Raw genomic sequence first — 19,861 nt, 5'->3', positions numbered from 1 at the left:
TAAATGGCTTATCCCTTATCCTTAGACTGTGACCCCTGGTTCTGGACTCCCCGCCATCGGGAACATCCTTCCTGCATCTAGTCTGTCTAGTCCTGTTAGAATTTTATAAGTTTCAATGAGATCCCCTCTCATTCTTCTAAACTCCAGTGAGTATAAGCCCAATTGACCCAATCTCTCCTCATACGTCATTCCTGCCATCCCAGGTATCAGTCTGGTGAATCTTCGCTGCACTCCCTCCATGGCAAGAACATCCTTCCTCAGATAAGGCGACCAAAACTGCACACAATACTCAAGGTACGGTCTCACCAGGGCCCTGTACAACTGCAGCAAGACATCCTTGTTCCTGTACTCAAACCCTCTCACTACGAAGGCCAACATACCATTTGCCTTCTTAAATCGCCTGCTGCACCTGCATGCTTACCTTCAGCGACTGGTGCACAAGGACACCCAGGTCTCGTTGCACTTCCCCTTCTCCCAATCTATTGCCGTTCAGATAATAATCTGCCTTCCTGTTTTTGCCACCAATGTGGATAACCTCACATTTATCCACATTATACTGCATCTGCCATGCATCTGCCCAATCACCCAACCTGTCCAAATCATACTGAAGTTTCTTGGCATCCTCCTCACAGCACACATGCCCACCCAGCTTTGTGTCGTCTGCAAACTTGGAGATATTACATCTAGTTCCCTCGTCTAGATCATTAATATATATTGTGAATAGCTGGGGTCCTAGCACCGATCCCTGCGGTACCCCACTAGTCACTGCCTGCCACTCGGGAAAAAGACCCATTTATTCCAACTCTTTGCTTCCTGTCTGCCAACCAGTTCTCTATCCAAGTCAGTACCTTGCCCCCAATCCCATGTGCCTTAACTTTACACGCTAATCTCTTATGCGGGACCTTATCGAAAGCCTTCTGAATGTCCAAATGTATCACATCCACTGGTTCTCCCTCATCTATTCTACCAGTTACATCCTCAAAAAATTCCAGTAGATTAGTCAAGCATGATTTACCTTTTGTAAATCCATGTTGACTTTGTCCGATCCTGTCACTTTTTTCCAAGTGCTCTGTTATTACATCTTTTATAATGGACTCTAGCATTTTCCCCACTACCAACGTCAGGCTTACAGGTCTATAATTCCCAGTTTTCTCTCTACCACCTTTTTTGAACAGTGGGGTAACATTAGGTACCCTCCAAACCATGGGAACTGTTCCAGAATCTATAGAATTTTGGAAGATGACCAGCAATGCATCTACTATTTCTAGGGCCACTTCCTTAAGTACCCTAGGATGTAGATTATCAGGCCCATGGTATTTATCGGCCTTCAATCCTGTCAATTTCTCTAACACCATTTCCCTACAAATACTGATTTCATTCAGTTCCCCCATCTCATTAGACCCTATGTTCCCCGACATCTCTGGGAGGTTATTTGTGTCCTCCTTTGTGAAGACAGAACCAAAGTATGTATTTAATTGGTCCGCCATTTCTTTGTTCCCCATTATAAATTCCCCTGATTCTAACTGCAAGGGACCTACGCTTGACTTCACCAATCTTTTTCTCTTCACATATATCTATAAAAGCTTTTACAGTCAGTTTTTATGTTCCTTGCAAGCTTACTCTCATACTCTATTTTCCCCCTCTTAATTAATCCCTTTGTCCTCCTTTGCTGAATCCTAAACTGCTCCCAATCCTCAGGTTTACTGCTTTTTCTGGCCAATTTATATGTCCTCTCCTTGGATCTTATGCTATCCCTAATTTCCCTTGTTAGCCACGGTTGAGTCACCTTTTTCGTTTTATTTTTATGCCAAACAGGGATGAACAAATTCTGTAGTTTATCCATTCGGTCTTTGAATGTTTGCCATTGCCTATCCACCGTCAACCCTTTGAGTAACATTCCCCAATCAATCCTACCCAACTTGCACCTCATACCATCGTAGTTTCCTTTATTTAAATTCAGGTCCCTAGTCTCTGAGTCAACTACTTCACTCTCCATCTTAATGAAGAATTCTATCATATTATGATCACTCCACCCCAAGGGGCCTCGCACAACAAGATTGCTAATTAATCCTTTCTCATTACATAATACCCAGTCTAAGATGGCCGGATCTCTAGTTGGTTCCTCGACATATTGGTCCAGGAAACCATCCTGTATACACTCCAGGAATTCCTCCTCCACAGTATTGTTACTAATTTGGTTAGCCCAATCTTTATGTAGATTAAAGTCACCCATGATAACTGCTGTGCCCTTATTGCACACGTCTCTAATTTCCCGTTTAATGCCATCCCCAACCTCCGCATTACAGTTTGGGGGTCTGTATACCCACTAATGTTTTCTGCCCCTTGGTATTTCTCAGTTCTACCCATACAGATTCCACATCATCAGAGCTAATATCCTTCCTTACAATTGTGTTAATCCCCTCTTTAACCAACAATGCTACCCCACCTCCTTTTCCTTTTTGCCTGTCTTTCCTGAATATTGAATACCCCTGGATGTTGAGTTGCCAGCCTTGGTCACCCTGGAGCCATGTTTCCGTAATCCCAGTCATATCACATACGTTTACCTCTATTTGCGCAGCTAATTCATCCACCTTATTACGAATGCTCCTCACATTAAGACACAAAGCCTTCAGGCTTGTTTTTTTAACACTCTTAGACCTTTTAGAATTATTATTTACTGTGGCCATGTTTGATTTAAACCCTTGATTTCTGTGACTGCCACTTTTGCTTTTCTCCTTCCTGTCTTTTGCTTCTATCCTTGTTTCCCTTTCCTGTCTCCCTCAGGTTCCCAATCCCCTGCCATTTTAGTTTAAACCCTCCCCCAGAGCACGAGCAAACACTCCCCCTAGGACATCGGTCCCGGTCCTGCCCATGGTGGCATTAAGTATTTTTAAAATGTTGTTCACTCTTTAGGTTCTCTACATGCAAGGAGTATTAACTAGCTGAGAGGAGAAAATACAGTCTGCTTGCTAACCTCTGCCAATGCAGGATTTGCGTTAACTACTAAGAGCTGCATAAAATAGTTCCATATAAAACCTTCAGATTTTACTTCCCTCCCTCTGCAGAGTACCTAGCTTTTTCTTGTCACCTTAGCAATAACTTGGCTGAGGTATGAATTCACATGGCATAATTTGTTAGATCACTAACACACTGCTAAGCATTAGATAACAACCGTCCAGGGCTCCAAACACTCCGTCCAGGTGAAACAGCGATTTGCTTGTACTTCAATCTAGTATACTGAATTCGCTGCTCACGATGCAGTCTCCTCTACACTGGGGAGACCAAATGCAGGTTGGGTGACCGCTTTGCAGAACACTTCTGTTCAGCCTGCAAGTGTGACCCCGAGCTTCCAGTCGCCTGTCACTTTAATTCCCCGCTCCACTCCCACTGTGTTTTCAGCCTCCTACACTGTTCCAACAAATCTCAACGCATGCTTGATTAGGCATTTTACAGCCCTCCGGACTCAACATTGAGTTCAACAATTTCAGACTATAACCTCTGCTCCCATTTTTTCGGATGGCAGCTGCTGAGGATTCTGCTATTCCCATTTACACCTCTTCTAGACCCATCTTTTGTTCACTAACTCATCCTATTACAAGCTCCTTTTGCCTCGCACCATCATCCCTTTTGTCTTTTAATCTCTCCTGTCTTCCACCCTATCACAGACCTTCCCTTTTGTTCTTTCCTCCCCTCCCCCCTTTCCCTGCTTCTGCACTTGCTTAAAACCTGTTACATCTCTAACTTTTTTCAGTTCTGACGAAAGGTCATCGACAAATATTTTGTATCTGTCTTCACTGTAGAAGACACAAAAAGCATACCAAAAATGGTGGGGAACCAAGAGTCTAATGAGGGTGAGGAACTTAACGTAATTAATATAAGTAGAGAAAAAGTACTAGAGAAACTAATGGGACTAAAAGCCGACAAATCCCCTGGACCTGACGGCCTACATCCTAGGGTTCTAAAAGAGGTGGCTGAAGAGATAGTGGAGGCATTGGTTTTGATCTTCCAAAATTTCCTAGATTCTAGAATGGTCCCAGCGGATTGGAAGGTCGCAAATGTACCACCGCTATTCAAGAAAGGAGAGAGAGAAAAAACAGGGAACTACAGGCCAGTTAGCCTGACATCAGTTGTCGGGAAAATCCTGGAATCCATCGTTAAGGAAGTGGTATCAGGGCACTTAGAAAATCATAACTTGATTAGGCAGAGTCAATGTGGCTTTATGAAAGGGAACTAGTAAATCGTGTTTGACAAATTTATTAGAGTTTTTTGAGGATGTAACTAGCAGGGTAGATAAAGGAGAACCAGTGAATAAGGTGCCATATAAAAGGTTATCACACAAGATTAGGGCCCTTGGGGTTGGGGGTAATATATTAGCATGGATTGAGGTTTGGTTAATGGGCAGAAAACAGAGAGTAGGGATAAACAGATCTTTTTCAGGTTGGCAGGCTGTAACTAGTGGGTTCCGCAAGGATTAGTGTTGGGGCCTCAGCTATTTACAATCTCTATTAATGACCTAGATGAAGGGACCGAGTGTAATGTATCCAAGTTTGCTGATGATACAAAGCTAGGTGGGAAAGTAAGCTGTGAGGAGAACACAAAGGGTCTGCAAAGGGATATAGATAGACTAAGTGAGTGGGCAGTAAGGTGGCAGATGGAGTATAATGTAGGGAAAAGTGAGGTTATTCACTTTGGTAGGAAGAATAGAAAAACAGAATATTTTTTAAATGGTGAGAAACTTTCAAATGTTGGTGTTCAGAGAGATTTGGGTGTTCTCGTGCAAGAAACACAGAAAGCTAGCATGCAGGTACAGCAAGCAATAAGAAAGGCAAATGGCACTTTGGCCTTTATTGCAAGGGGGTTGGAGTATAAGAGGTTCACCTTGGTAGAGGGCTGTAAATGCTGAGTCTTTGAGTATATTAAAGGCTGAGATAGTTAGATTTTTGGACTCTCGGGGAATCAAGGGATGTGGAGATCAGGCAGGAAAGTGGAGTTGAGGTCGATGATCAACCATGATCTTATTGATTGGCGGAGCAGGCTCGAGGGGCCATATGGCCTACTCCTGCTGTTATGACCTGAAATGTTAACTATGTTTCTCTCTCCACAGATGCTGCCTGACCTGCTGAGTGTTTCCAGCATTTTATGTTTTTATTTCAGATTTCCAGCATCCTCCGTATTTTGCTTTTGTATTAAGTATTTCTAATTTGTTGTTTGCAAAATATTAATATTTGAGGCTCCCCGAATAGCTCAGTTAGAAAAGGCAATAATTAGCGGAGCCATACAGATCTGGAAGGCTCCAAGTTTAATCGCACGTCTGAGTTAATTCATCTCGGGGTGGGGGGGGGTGGTGGGTGGTTGTGCAATTGGCCTCAGTACCCCAAGGCTATCGAGAGGAAAATCTGCCATTGCTATCCAGTGACCTTTGCATATGTGTGGACATTGGGTGAAGATAGGGCATGGCTGTGATGAATGCCACTGTCAAACAGCCTGCTCAAACTCACCATCTAGGGTCACACATTCAAAATGAACACTTGGGCAAGATACTAGGGGGTTCCCGTTGTCCATGAAATGGTGCCCAGAAAGTACTCAACATCTTTATGAACGGAAGAGGGGAGGACAAAATTGACAGGCAGAGAAAAAAATTAAAATGGATACATTTGAAGAAATTTAAATTGTTATTGTCACAAACTAGAAAAATTAATTGAGTGACAATAAAAGTCACTGTAATATGGTGACTGCAAATATGAAAACTACTTCTGGAGTTGCCAGCCTACATAAATGGGATAGGCTAACATAACTAATGTTTGAGAATTGTTTGTAATAAGTACCTTGAGCTTCCTCCCCAATCACCATCATTTAGATTTCCACTGCAGCCTGGCCTTCTAAGTTTCCTGCCGCATGCTGACATTTTTAAATTATAGGCAGTGTATTTTAACCAGAATATTTGAAATGTTTATGTGAATAGAGGATGTTTTCTAAACAAACTTGACATTTCTAAAAGTGCAATCTTTTATCAGGTCATCTCTTCTCGGCTGCTACGCAAGGGTTTCTGTATTTCACATGATGCATACCTACGTGTGACTTTAGGAATATATAATTTTAATAAATGTACTTACTTGCGTTGAAACATTTCTTCTTCTTTTTTCAAGTTAATTTCCATTCTATAGATTTTGTCCTCTAGTTCCTTTATCCTGATATAGACAGATAAAGAAAAACTCAGAATGTACAAAACTTCCTGTTTCATACAGGGTCACAGAGATCTATCCAACTCGAAACGTTGCAAGAAAATGGGAGCTTCTATTCCACTTTGTAAGGATATTAACACATTAAAATCACAGCTTTCATGATCTTAATGCTGAAGCTCTCACAACTCTTTGAAATCACTTCAATCCTGGACAAAATTAACTTTTCTACATGATGGAATATAAAGTTACTGCAATAACAATCAGTTCATATTCTACCCAAAAAACTAAATGTGATTTGTTGACAAGGTATCATGAATATATTTAAGAAGGAGATCGATAGATTTCTAGACACAAAAGGCATCAAGGGGTATGGGGAGAGAGCGGGAATATGGTATTGAGATAGAGGATCAGCCATGATCATATTGAATGGCGGAGCAGGCTCGAAGGGCCGAATGGCCTACTCCTGCTCCTATTTTTCTATGTTTCTATGAAATGATGATTAACTTGTATGCTCATCCACTAATTGAGATCAGCAAACTGAAGTCTGCTAGCAACAGGCCAAGAGCCTAGTACTCACTGATATTACAATACACAGATGTAGATGAACATTGGTCAGAAGTGTTTTTATTTTTCCTCCGCAATTTTTTTCCCTCTCCTCCTGAAGGCATTTAGCCTCTGCTGGAGTACAGTTCCATGCATGTCAGTTGTCCTCACTCAAGTGGCTATCAAATCTTGTGTGACCCTTGACAGTGAGTGTTCGTGAGCTAGTTGACCCTGGGGAGGAGGAATGGGTAGAAATCGCAATCAAACTCAATCCTGTCCTCATCCAATGTTCACATACGTATTTCCAGAATATGAATGGCTCATTTTCCTAATGTGCAAACACTGAGGCCAATTATGGTACATCTGCTGAAATCAGCTAACCCAGCACAGACCATAAGCTGAATTCCTTCAAGCGAGAGCGAGACTTGTTTCTGGTTGGGGCGGAGATCACCTCGTATAGAAGGTATGTACTGTATAACATTAATCAGGGCCAAAGTGGACTCTGCGGAACAGGCTTGAGGGGCTCAATGGCCTACTCCTGTTCCTATGTTCCTGGACGAGTTTTAATCCCCTAAGGCGGTCAGAGAATTTTCCAGATTAATTTTCCCAAACTGGCCTGGGTTTTTATCTGGTTTTTCGCCTCTCCCATGCTATTCTAAAACCCTCTGTTCAAAAGTTCACACTGTAAGCCTCAACTTCAGTCAATTTGCACCATAAAAGTGTATTTTTTCTTTAACTGTACAATGCATAGTGGAGTTTATAGTTTATCTACATATCATAGAGGGCAGTATCCGAGAGGGCAGATGGGCCTCGGTTTAACACCCCATGCGAAAGACGGCACCTCCAACAGTGCAGCACTCCCTCAGGACTGCATTATGTGCTCAAACCTAGTGGGACTTGAACCCACAACCTTCTAACTCAGAGGCGAGACTGCTACCACTGGGCCACAACTGACACTTGTGGGGGATTTCAATTAATTAAATATAAATATAATAATGGAGAATTTCAGTGAACTAAATATAATTTGGAAATGCCCAGGTGGTTTAGTTTTAATTAGTAAATGTAATGCAATAGTGCTTCATAAGAAGTAGGAGCAGGAGTAGGCCATACGGCCCCTCGGGCCTGCTCCGCCATTCAATAGGATCATGGCTGATCCGAACCTAGACTCACGTCCACTTCCCTGCCCGCTCCCCGTAACCCCTTATTCCCTTATCAGCTAGGAAACTGTCTATCTCCGTTTTAAAATTATTTAATGTTGCAGCTTCCACAGCTCTCTGGGGTAGCAAATTCCATAGATTTACTACCCTCTGAGTGAAGAAGTTTCTCCTCATCTCAGTTTTGAAAGGGCAGCCCCTTATTCTAAGATTATGCCCCCTAGTTCTAGTCTCACCCATCAGTGGAAACATCCTCACTCCATCCACCCGATCAAGCCCCCTCACAATCTTGTGTTTCGATAAGATCGCCTCTCATTCTTCTGAATTCCAATGAGTAGAGGCCCAACCTACTCAACCTTTCCTCATAAGTCAACCCCCTCATCTCCAGAATCAACCGAGTGAACCTTCTCTGAACTGCCTCGAGAGCAAGTATATCTTTCCTTAAATATGGAAACCAAAACTGCACGCAGTATTCCAGGTGAGGCCTCACCAGTACCCTGTATAACTGCAGCAAAACTTCCCTGCTTTTATACTCCATCCCCCTTGCAATAAAAGCCAAGATTCCATTGGCCTTCCTGATCACCTGCTGTACCTGCATACTAACCTTCTGTGTTTCATGCACCAGGACCCCCAGATCCCTTTGTACTGTAACACTTTGCAGTTTCTCTCCATTTAGATAATAACTTGCTCTTTGATTTTTTTCTGCCAAAGTGCATAACCTCACACTTTCCAACATTATATTCCATCTGCCAAATTTTAGCCCACTCACTTAGCCTGTCTGTGTCCTTTTGCAGGTTTTTTATGTCCTCCTCACTCACTGCTTTCCCTCCCATCTTTGTATCGTCAGCAAACTTGGATACGTTGCACTCGGTCCCTTCCTCCAAATCGTTAATATAGATTGTAAAGAGTTGGGGTCCCAGCACTGACCCCTGTGGAACACCACTAGTTACTGATTGCCAACCAGAGAATGAACCATTTATCCCAACTCTCTGTTTTCTGTTAGATAGCCAATCTTCCACCCATGCCAGTATATTGCCCCCAATCCCGTGATTTTTTATCTTGTGCAGTAATCTTTTGTGTGGTACCTTGTCAAATGCCTTTTGGAAGTCCAAATACACCACATCCACTGGTTCCCCTTTATCCACCCCTGTTTGTTACATCATACAGTACATCAGGGAAGCCACAAGACCAGCTTTCAGTTTGATTTGGCAAATTAGATAGAGTGCAGAGAATGAAGTTGTGGCACTCCTGGATGGCAACAATCACAAGTTTGATATGATCTGGGATTCAGCACTGCCAAAGGGTAAAGATATAGGTACAACATTTTAAAAAAGGACAAATTCAAAGCAATGAGGGAAGGACTTAAAGCAAATTTTTGGGAGGAATTGTTTAACACCATCTCAGTTGAGGAAGTTTGTAAAGCCTTCAGTGAGAAGGATGAGGGGGAAACCATTGGGAAAAAATATTTAAAGAACCAAGGGTGGGAAAAGGAAACAAGCACAACTGCAGATGCTAAATATAGCAACAAGAAATTCTTCCTGTACTACACTAGTAAGAGAGCCCGTCAGGAAAGAGGCAAGAACCTTAAAGGCTGATATCAGAACTGAAATTGAGGATGAGTCCTTGAGATTACATCCTTGAAATATTCACTAGAAGAGACACTATAGCATGCCCTTTATTATCAGAGGTAATCCGTGTTAGCATGACATCAATGAGATGGAGGTCCTAGACAAGCACAAAGTACTCCAAATAATCAAATCTCACAAATTGATTTATGGCACAATACTGAGAGAGATACGGTAACAAGATTTATGAAGTACTGAAGGTCATTATGAGGGACTCAATGAATGCCTTAGGCACCTCCTGTAGATTAGAAATAAGATCATGTAATACTGGTGTTTAAAATGGTAACAACAAGCCTAGGCAGTTATGTACCCATTAGTTAATAACTGGGAAAATAACAGAATCAATTATGAGGAACAAACTTGAGGACTACCTGTACAATAATAGTCTAGTAAGTAGCAGCCAACGTGAATTTAGAAGAGGAAGATCCTGCCTCGACAACCTCTTCTTTTGAGGAAGTGGCATTGCAAGTGAACGAAGGGAAACCTTATGACATTCTGTAGCAAGACCCCCAGAAAACCTTCGACAAAGTTCCTCAAAATCTCCTACGTAAGCTTAAGAGTAGCAGGAATACAAGATGAAACCTGGATTATGGATAAGAAACTGCTTTAAGAGAAGTAAGCAGCAGTTACTTATTAGGGGAGCAATGCTGGGCAAAGGGAAAGAAGGACGGTGTGGAATGTCTCAGCAGTCGATGCTAGGGGCCCTACTGTTTCAAATTTACATTGATGATGTGGATTCATAAACTCAATGGAAACTGGCCTCATTCACAGACAACATTAAATTGACAGGAGGGGGAGGCATCCACGGTTCTACAAAAAGAGCTAGATTAAAACTGTAAATGGGCATAACTGTAGCAAATGAAATTCAAAACTGATTTGTGCAAGGTACTGCACAATGGAAATACATTTGGATAACACTTGTAATCTATGAATGACCAGAAAGTAAAGAAACTCCAAATCCTGGAAATCAGAAACAAAAACAGAAAAGGTTGGGAACACTCAGCAGGTCATGCAGCACCTGTGGAGAGAACAGAACGTTTTGGGTGCGGAACCTATGCCAAAAGTTCTGACAAAGAGTTTTGACAAAGGGTCCACACCCAAAGCATTAACTTGTCTGTTCATTCCACAAATGCTGCATTACCTGCTGATTATTTCCAGCGTTTTCTGCTTCTATGAATGATGGTAAACTGGCTAAAGTAAAGTTAAAAGAGATCTAGATGCATTAGTAGACTCTGCACTTAACACAAACAATCAGTACATAAGAAATAGGAGCAGGAGTGGGCCATTTGGCCCCTCGAGCCTGCTCCGCCATTCAATAAGATCATGGCTGATCTTCTACCTCATTTCCACTTTCCTGAGCTATCCCCATATCCCTTGTTTCCCTTAATATTCAAAAATCCATCGATCTCTGTCTTGAATATACTCAATGACTGAGCCTCCACAGCCCTCTGGGGTAGAGAATTCCAAAGATTTACCACCCTCCGAGTGAAGAAATTTCTCCTCATCTCAGTCCTAAATGGCCGACCCCTTATTCTGAGACTGTGACCCCTGGTTCTAGATCCCCAGCCAGGGGGAACATCCTCCCTGCATCTACCCTGTCAAGCCCTGTAAGAATTTTGTATGTTTCAATGAGATCACCTCTCATTCTTCTAAGCTCTGGAGAATATTGGCCTAGTCTACTCAATCTCTCCTCATAGGACAATCCCCCCCATCCCAGGAACCAGTCTGATGAACCTTCGTTGCACTCCCTCTATGGCAAGTATATCGTTCTTTAGGTAAGGAGGCCAAAACTGTACACAATACTCCAGGTGTGGTCTCACCCGGGCCCTATATAATTGCAGTAAGACATCTTTACTCTTATACCCAAATCCTCTTGTAATAAAGGCCAACATACCATTTGGTTTCCTAATTGCTTGCTGTACCTGCATGTTAACTTTCAGTGATTTGTGTACAAGGACACCCAAGTCCCTCTGAACACCAACATTTCCCAATCTCTCACCATTTAAAAAATACTCCGCATTTCTATTTTTCCTACCAAAGTTGATAACTTCACATTTCTCCACAATATATTCCATTTGCCATGTTCTTGCCCACTCACTTAGCTTGTCTATATCCCCTTGAAGCCTCTTTGCCTCCTCCTCACAACTTACATTCCCACCTAACTTTGTATCATCAACTTGGATATATTACATTTGGTCCCTTCATCCAAATCATTGATGTAGATTGTGAATAGCTGAGGCCCAAGCACTGATCCTTGCAGTACCCCACAAGTTACAGCCTGCCAACCCGAAAATTACCTGTTTTTTCCGACTCTTTGTTTTCTGTCCATTAACCAATCCTCAATCCATGCTAGTGTATTACCCCCAATCCCATGAGCCCTAATTTTGTTTAATAACCTCGTGTGGCACCTTATCGAATGTCTTCTGAAAATCGAAATACACCACATCCATTGGTTCCCCCTTATCTAATCTGCTAGTTACAACCTCAAAAAACTCCAACAGATTTGTCAAACTCGATTTCCCTTTCATAAATCCATGGTGACTCTGCCCAATCCTATTGTTATTTTCTAAGTGCCCTGTTAGCATGCCCTTAATAATAGATTCTAACATTTTCCCTACTACTGATGTCAGGCTAACTGGTCTGTAGTTCCCCATTTTCACTCTCCCTACTTTCTTAAATAGTGGGGTTACATTTGCTACCTTCCAATCCACGGGAACCATTCTAGAATCTGTGGAATTTTGGAAAATGACAACCAATGCATCCACTATCTCTATAGCCAACTTTTTCAAAACCCTAGGACGTAGGCCATCAGATCCAGGGGATTTATCGGCTTTCAGTCCCATTAATTGCTCCAGTACTACTTTTTTTTACTAATACTAATTTCTTTCAGTTCCTCATTCTTGCTGGACCCTTGATTCTCCACTATTTCCGGGAAGGTTTTTCCGTCTTCTTCCGTGAAGACAGACACAAAGCATTTGTTTAATTTCTCTGCCATTTCCTTATTCCCCATTATAATTTCTCCTGTCTCAGTCTATAAGGGACCCACATTTACTTTTGCTAATCTTTTCCTTTTTACATACCTATAGAAGCTTTTAGTCTGTTTTTATGTCTCTCGCTAGTTTACTTTCATATTCTATTTTCCCTTTCTTTATCAATTTCTTGGTCCTCCTTTGCTGAATTCTAAACTCCTCCCAATCCTAAGGCTTACTACTCTTTTTGGCAGCATTATAAGCCTCTTCCTTTGATCTAATACTATCTTTAACTTCTCTTGTTAGCCACGTTTAGACCACTTGTCCTGTGGGGTTTTTGTGCCTTAAAGGAATGTATATTTGTTGTAAATTATGTATTAATTCTTTAAAAGTTAGCCATTGCTCGTCCACTGTCATACCTTTTAATGTAGTTTACCAATCTACCTTAGCCAACTCGCCCCTCATACCTACGTAGTCTGCTTTATTTAGATTTAAGACCCTAGTTTCGGATTTAATTAAGTCACTTTCAAACTCAATATAAAATTCTATCATATTATGGTCACTCTTCCCTAAAGGCCCCTTTACTACAAGGTTATTAATTAACCCTTTCTCATTGTACAATACTAGATCTAAAATAGCCTGTTCCCTAGTTGGTTCCTCAACATACTGATCTAGAAAACTATCTTGCATACATTCCATGAATTCGTCCTCCACACTATTGCTGCAAATTTGGTTTGCCCAGTCTATATGTAGATTAAAGACCCCTTGATTACTGTATTACCCTTGTTACATGTGCCTCTAATTTCCTGATTTATACTCTGCCCTACATTACAACTACTGTTTATAAACAACACCCACCAATGTTTTCTGCCCCTTGCTGTTTCTTAGCTGCACCCAAACTGATTCTACTTCTTGATTTTCAGAGTGAAGATCATTTCTCTCTACTGTCTTTATCCCATCCTTTATTATCAGGGCTACCCCTCCTCCTTTTCCATTTTGCCTATTCCTTCTAAATATTTAGTTCCCAACCTTGGCCAGTATGAAGCAAGCAACAGAGCAAATAGAATGTTGCATTACATGGCTTCAGTCGAGTATAACTTGGGAGGATATCATGCTGAAGTTGTAAAGTGCTCTGGTCATTATGCATCGAGTACTGCATCCAATTTTGCCCACCGTGAAACAAGTGACGCATTCAAGCCCTGGAAATGGTACAGAGAAGAGCTACAAGGCCAATGATTTGTGTCAAAGGATGGCATTATGAGCAAAGACTAGAGAAACTTGGGCTTTTCAGCACTGATGGAAGGTAACTGAGAAAGGACTTTATAGAAGTATAAAGTGGTACAGGATTTTATTTTTATAACCACAATAAATTATATCTGCTAATCCATCCCCTCAATTTGTCCAGATGACCTTGAATGCCATCAATTGGGTACCTGGCCACATTGCTTGGTGCTGTTAGCAAACTAATCATTGTAAGCATCTGTTTCCATATCATTTACAAATAGAGTAATCTGTGGCAGAGCCACCAAGGGACTCTTATATCGATGTACATAATTATCTGTAACAGAACGAATCTGTACCTGTATTCGTTTTACTACATGTAAATAGCGCGGTCTCTAAAGGGTTAAGACCAAACGCGATGATGTCACCACGTGGGTCACGTGACGTTCCCAACGGCAGGAAACGTGATGACGTCAGAGGGAGGAGCCCTCTCTCTCAGTCCTCGTGGAGCCAGCATTGAGCATAGGCCTGTTTGTTAGTTCTCCTGTGTTTGATTGTTACTTCTGCAAAACAGTATTAAACTTAGTTTAGTTAACAGACTGACTCGATCTCAGTCTTTTGATTAGGAACCTGACAATTCCTACAGTGGTGACCCCGAACTTTCGCGAACGATCTTCGCGGAGGAAGCGACGCGCAACGAGATGATGGAAGCGAACGTGGTGGCTTTGAAGCTCCCTCAGTTCTGGGAACAACAGGCGGCCTCCTGGTTCGTGCAAGCGGAAGCTCAGTTTGAACTGCAAAACATCGTGGCGGATCAGACCCGTTACCTCTACGTGGTCTCCGCACTCGACGGCTCCACGGCTTCAAGGGACATCAACCTGCTTGAAAACCCCCCGGTCGACGGCAAGTACGAAATGCTAAAAGCACGGTTAATTCAGGTTTTCGGCCTCACGAAGGCGGAACGCGCACGTCGTTTACTTACACTGCGCAGGTTAGGCGACTCCAAGCCATTGGAGTTGATGTGCCAGATGCTCACACTCCTTGGCTCTGAACCGCAATGCTTCCTCTTTCGGGAGTTGTTTTTGAGCCAATTGCCCGAGCAGGTACAGGCAGCCCTCGCAAGATCGGATGCTACGGATTGCGTCGCACTTGCCGCTGAGGCGGACACCATTTATGCAGTCACGCAGCAGTACTGCGCCGCCACGAGGCGACCCCCCCTCTTGGATTCTGCCCCGACGCCTCCTTTGCCCGGCTTGTGGTTTTACCACGCCCGTTTCGGCGCGAAAGCCAGATGCTGCCGGCCTCCCTGCAGTTTCACGCCTCAACCGAAGAAAAGACACCAGCGCCAAGTCTGGGAAAGGCAGCCCGAGCCTGAGGGATGTCCCACGGCCGCGATGGCGATCGGCGATTCCGGGAAGCTCCTTTACATTACTGATTCCATCTCCGGCCGACGGTTTCTATGCGACACAGGGGCGCAGTGTAGCATCCTGCCCGCCTCCGTCCTCGACATCCGGACTGGGAGGCGTGGCTTCCCCTCCAGGCCGCCAACGGCGGTGCTATCCGTACTTTCGGTAAACGGCGAGCCTAGGTGTGTTTCGGCGGACAGCGTTTTCAATGGGATTTCATCACCGCCAAAATCTCGCAAGCCATCCTCGGCGCAGATTTCTTATGCGCCAACAGCCTTTTGGTGGACGTGAGAAATCGCCGTCTGATTAACGCGGCCACCTTCGACTCCGTCCCTTGTTTCCGCAGCACAGTTGTGTCGCACACGGTTTCCTGTGCTACACCCGCGCCTAACGAATTCACTCACCTGCTCGGGGAATTTCCGGAGCTAACCAAGCCTACTTTCTCCTCATCCACCGCCAAACACGGCGTGGAGCACCACATCGCAATGACCGGCTCTCTGGTTTACGCACGAGCTCGGCGCCTGGAACCCACCAAACTCGCGGCCGCTAAAGCAGAATTCGCCGCAATGGAGCGGTTGGGGATTATTCGCCGGTCGAATAGTCCCTGGTCCTTACCACTCCATATCATCCCGAAACCCGGTGGTGGATGGCGGCCATGCGGTGACTACCGACGCTTTAATGACGTTACAACCCCCGATCGGTACCCAATACCCCATATACAGGATTTCTCCGCACATTTGGCAGGAAAGTCAATATTCTCGAAGGTCGACCTCGTACGGAGATACCATCAAGTGCCGGTACACCCCCAAGACATCCAAAAGACGGCGGTCATTACTCCCTTCGGCCTCTTCGAGTTCCTCCGGATGCTGTTTGGGCTTAAGAATGCGGCGCAGGCGTTTCAGCATCTGATGGATTCGGTGCTGCGGGACCTTCCCTTTTTATTCGTCTACCTTGACGATATTCTGATCGCCAGCTCCACCAAAGAGGAACATATCTGCCAGTTGTGCACCCTCTTTCGCCGCCTCCATCAACATGGTTTGATAATCAACCCGGCCAAATGTCAGTTCGGCCTACCACATAACGACTTCTTGGGCCACCGCATCACTTCGGAGGGTGGGATGCAGCTTCAGTCGAAGGTAGAGGCGATTACAGCGTTCCCACGGCCGCAGTCCATCAAGGCCCTCCAGGAGTTCCTGGGTATGGTAAATTTTTACCACCGTTTCATTCCCAGGGCCGCTCAACTAATGCAACCACTCTACGAGGCTCTCAGGGGAAAGCCGGGTAAAGGGCCCGTGGTTTGGACGCCCGAGATGGACTGCGCCTTCAGCGACACGAAGACCGCTCTTGCAAATGCCACTATGTTGGCACACCCGCTGCCGGGTGCCACTATCGCTCTCACGACCGATGCTTCGGACTACGCCAAGGGCGCCATGCAAGAACAGTGGGTCGGCGGCACATGACAGCCACTGGCATTTTTTTAGTCACCAACTACGACATAATGAGCGCAAATACAGCACGTTTGACAGGGAGTTGTTGGTGCTGTTTCTGGCTATCCGCCATTTTCGATTTTTATTAGAGGGACGCCACTTCACCGCGTTCGTGGATCACAAGCCACTGACGTTTGCCATGGCCAAGACCGCCGAACCATGGTCGGCTCGACAGCAGCGACAACTTATCTTTATTTTGGAGTTTACTACTGACATCCAGCACGTGGCCGGAAAGGACAACGTGGTGGCTGATTGTCTTTCGCGTGCGACCGTCCAAGCCGTTCAGCTGGGGATCGACTATTCCCAACTGGCTGCCGACCAAGCCACCGATCCGGAAACACAGGCGTTCCATTCCGACTCCTCCTGCCTCCAGCCAGCAGATGTGCAGTTCCACTCAGCAGGCACCTCCGTGCTCTGCGACGTCTCCTTGGGGGATCCCCGCCCGATCGTTCCGACCTCCTGGCGTCGCAAAGTTTTCGATGCCATACATGGACTCATACGTGGTGACGTCATCGCGTTTGGTCTTAACCCTTTAGAGACCGCGCTATTTACATGTAGTAAAACGAATACAGGTACAGATTCATTCTGTTACAGATAATTATGTACATCGATATAAGAGTCCCTTAGTGGCTCTGCCACAGATTACTCTATTTGTAAATGATATGGAAACAGATGCTTACAATGATTAGTTTGCTAACGGCACCAAGCAATGTGGCCAGGTACCCAATTGATGGCATTCAAGGTCATCTGGACAAATTGAGGGATGGATTAGCAGATATAATTTGTTGTGGTTATAAAAATAAAATCCTGTACCACTTTATACTTCTATAAAGTCCCTTCTCAGTTACCTTCCATCAGTGCTGAAAAGCCCAAGTTTCTCTAGTCTTTGCTCATAATGCCATCCTTTGACACAAATCATTGGCCTTGTAGCTCTTCTCTGTACCATTTCCAGGGCTTGAATGCGTCACTTGTTTCACGGTGGGCAAAATTGGATGCAGTACTCGATGCATAATGACCAGAGCACTTTACAACTTCAGCATGATATCCTCCCAAGCTATACTCGACTGAAGCCATGTAATGCAACATTCTATTTGCTCTGTTGCTTGCTTCATACTGGCCAAGGTTGGGAACTAAATATTTAGAAGGAATAGGCAAAATGGAAAAGGAGGAGGGGTAGCCCTGATAATAAAGGATGGGATAAAGACAGTAGAGAGAAATGATCTTCACTCTGAAAATCAAGAAGTAGAATCAGTTTGGGTGCAGCTAAGAAACAGCAAGGGGCAGAAAACATTGGTGGGTGTTGTTTATAAACAGTAGTTGTAATGTAGGGCAGAGTATAAATCAGGAAATTAGAGGCACATGTAACAAGGGTAATACAGTAATCAAGGGGTCTTTAATCTACATATAGACTGGGCAAACCAAATTTGCAGCAATAGTGTGGAGGACGAATTCATGGAATGTATGCAAGATAGTTTTCTAGATCAGTATGTTGAGGAACCAACTAGGGAACAGGCTATTTTAGATCTAGTATTGTGCAATGAGAAAGGGTTAATTAATAACCTTGTAGTAAAGGGGCCTTTAGGGAAGAGTGACCATAATATGATAGAATTTTATATTGAGTTTGAAAGTGACTTAATTAAATCCGAAACTAGGGTCTTAAATCTAAATAAAGCAGACTACGTAGGTATGAGGGGCGAGTTGGCTAAGGTAGATTGGTAAACTACATTAAAAGGTATGACAGTGGACGAGCAATGGCTAACTTTTAAAGAATTAATACATAATTTACAACAAATATACATTCCTTTAAGGCACAAAAACCCCACAGGACAAGTGGTCTAAACGTGGCTAACAAGAGAAGTTAAAGATAGTATTAGATCAAAGGAAGAGGCTTATAATGCTGCCAAAAAGAGTAGTAAGCCTTAGGATTGGGAGGAGTTTAGAATTCAGCAAAGGAGGACCAAGAAATTGATAAAGAAAGGGAAAATAGAATATGAAAGTAAACTAGCGAGAGACATAAAAACAGACTAAAAGCTTCTATAGGTATGTAAAAAGGAAAAGATTAGCAAAAGTAAATGTGGGTCCCTTATAGACTGAGACAGGAGAAATTATAATGGGGAATAAGGAAATGGCAGAGAAATTAAACAAATGCTTTGTGTCTGTCTTCACGGAAGAAGACGGAAAAACCTTCCTGGAAATAGTGGAGAATCAAGGGTCTAGCGAGAATGAGGAACTGAAAGAAATTAGTATTAGTAAAAAAAAGTAGTACTGGAGCAATTAATGGGACTGAAAGCCGATAAATCCCCTGGATCTGATGGCCTACGTCCTAGGGTTTTAAAAAAGTTGGCTATAGAGATAGTGGATGCATTGGTTGTCATTTTCCAAAATTCCACAGATTCTAGAATGGTTCCCGTGGATTGGAAGGTAGCAAATGTAACCCCACTATTTAAGAAAGTAGGGAGAGTGAAAATGGGGAACTACAGACCAGTTAGCCTGACATCAGTAGTAGGGAAAATGTTAGAATCTATTATTAAGGGCGTGTTAACAGGGCACTTAGAAAATAACAATAGGGTTGGGCAGAGTCACCATGGATTTATGAAAGGGAAATCGAGTTTGACAAATCTGTTGGAGTTTTTTGAGGTTGTAACTAGCAGATTAGATAAGGGGGAACCAATGGATGTGGTGTATTTCGATTTTCAGAAGACATTCGATAAGGTGCCACACGAGGTTATTAAGCAAAATTGGGGCTCATGGGATTGGGGGTAATACACTAGCATGGATTGAGGATTGGTTAATGGACAGAAAACAGAGAGTCGGAAAAAACAGGTAATTTTCGGGTTGGCAGGCTGTAACTCGTGGGGTACTGCAAGGATCAGTGCTTGGGCCTCAGCTATTCACAATCTACATCAATGATTTGGATGAGGGGCCCAAATGTAATATATCCAGATTTGCTGATAATACAAAGCTGGGTGGGAATGTAAGTTGTGAGGAGGGTGCAAAGAGGCTTCAAGGGGATATAGACAAGCTAAGTGAGTGGGCAAGAACATGGCAAATGGAATATATTGTGAAGAAATGTGAAGTTATCAACTTTGGTAGGAAAAATAGAAATGCGGAGTATTTTTTAAAATGGTGAGAGATTGGGAAATGTTGGTGTTCAGAGGGACCTGGGTGTCCTTGTACACGAATCACTGAAAGTTAACATGCAGGTACAGCAAGCAATTAGGAAACCAAATGGTATGTTGGCCTTTATTACAAGAGGATTTGGGTATAAAAGAGT

At 43.5% G+C, this 19,861-nt stretch overlaps 1 protein-coding gene across 3 annotated transcripts in view; it reads right to left on the bottom strand.

Moving 5' to 3' along the window:
• ccdc57 (coiled-coil domain containing 57) overlaps window positions 1-19,861 on the bottom strand; it is a 179,256-nt gene that overhangs the window by 110,604 nt on the left and 48,791 nt on the right. For all 3 annotated transcript variants that reach the window (XM_085963583.1, XM_085963585.1, XM_085963584.1), the window contains exon 6: window positions 6,114-6,188. In XM_085963583.1, coding sequence (XP_085819709.1) covers window positions 6,114-6,188 — 75 coding nt within the window. The remainder of the gene's footprint in view (window positions 1-6,113; window positions 6,189-19,861) is intronic.

The sequence above is a fragment of the Somniosus microcephalus genome, chromosome 21 (assembly GCF_052327205.1).
Source record: "Somniosus microcephalus isolate GS21.2 chromosome 21, FLI_Smic_1.0, whole genome shotgun sequence".
NCBI classification, from domain to species: Eukaryota; Metazoa; Chordata; class Chondrichthyes; order Squaliformes; family Somniosidae; genus Somniosus; species Somniosus microcephalus.
The sequence above is the reverse complement of the archived record's forward strand: the minus strand, read 5'-3'. Positions and strand labels throughout refer to the sequence as shown.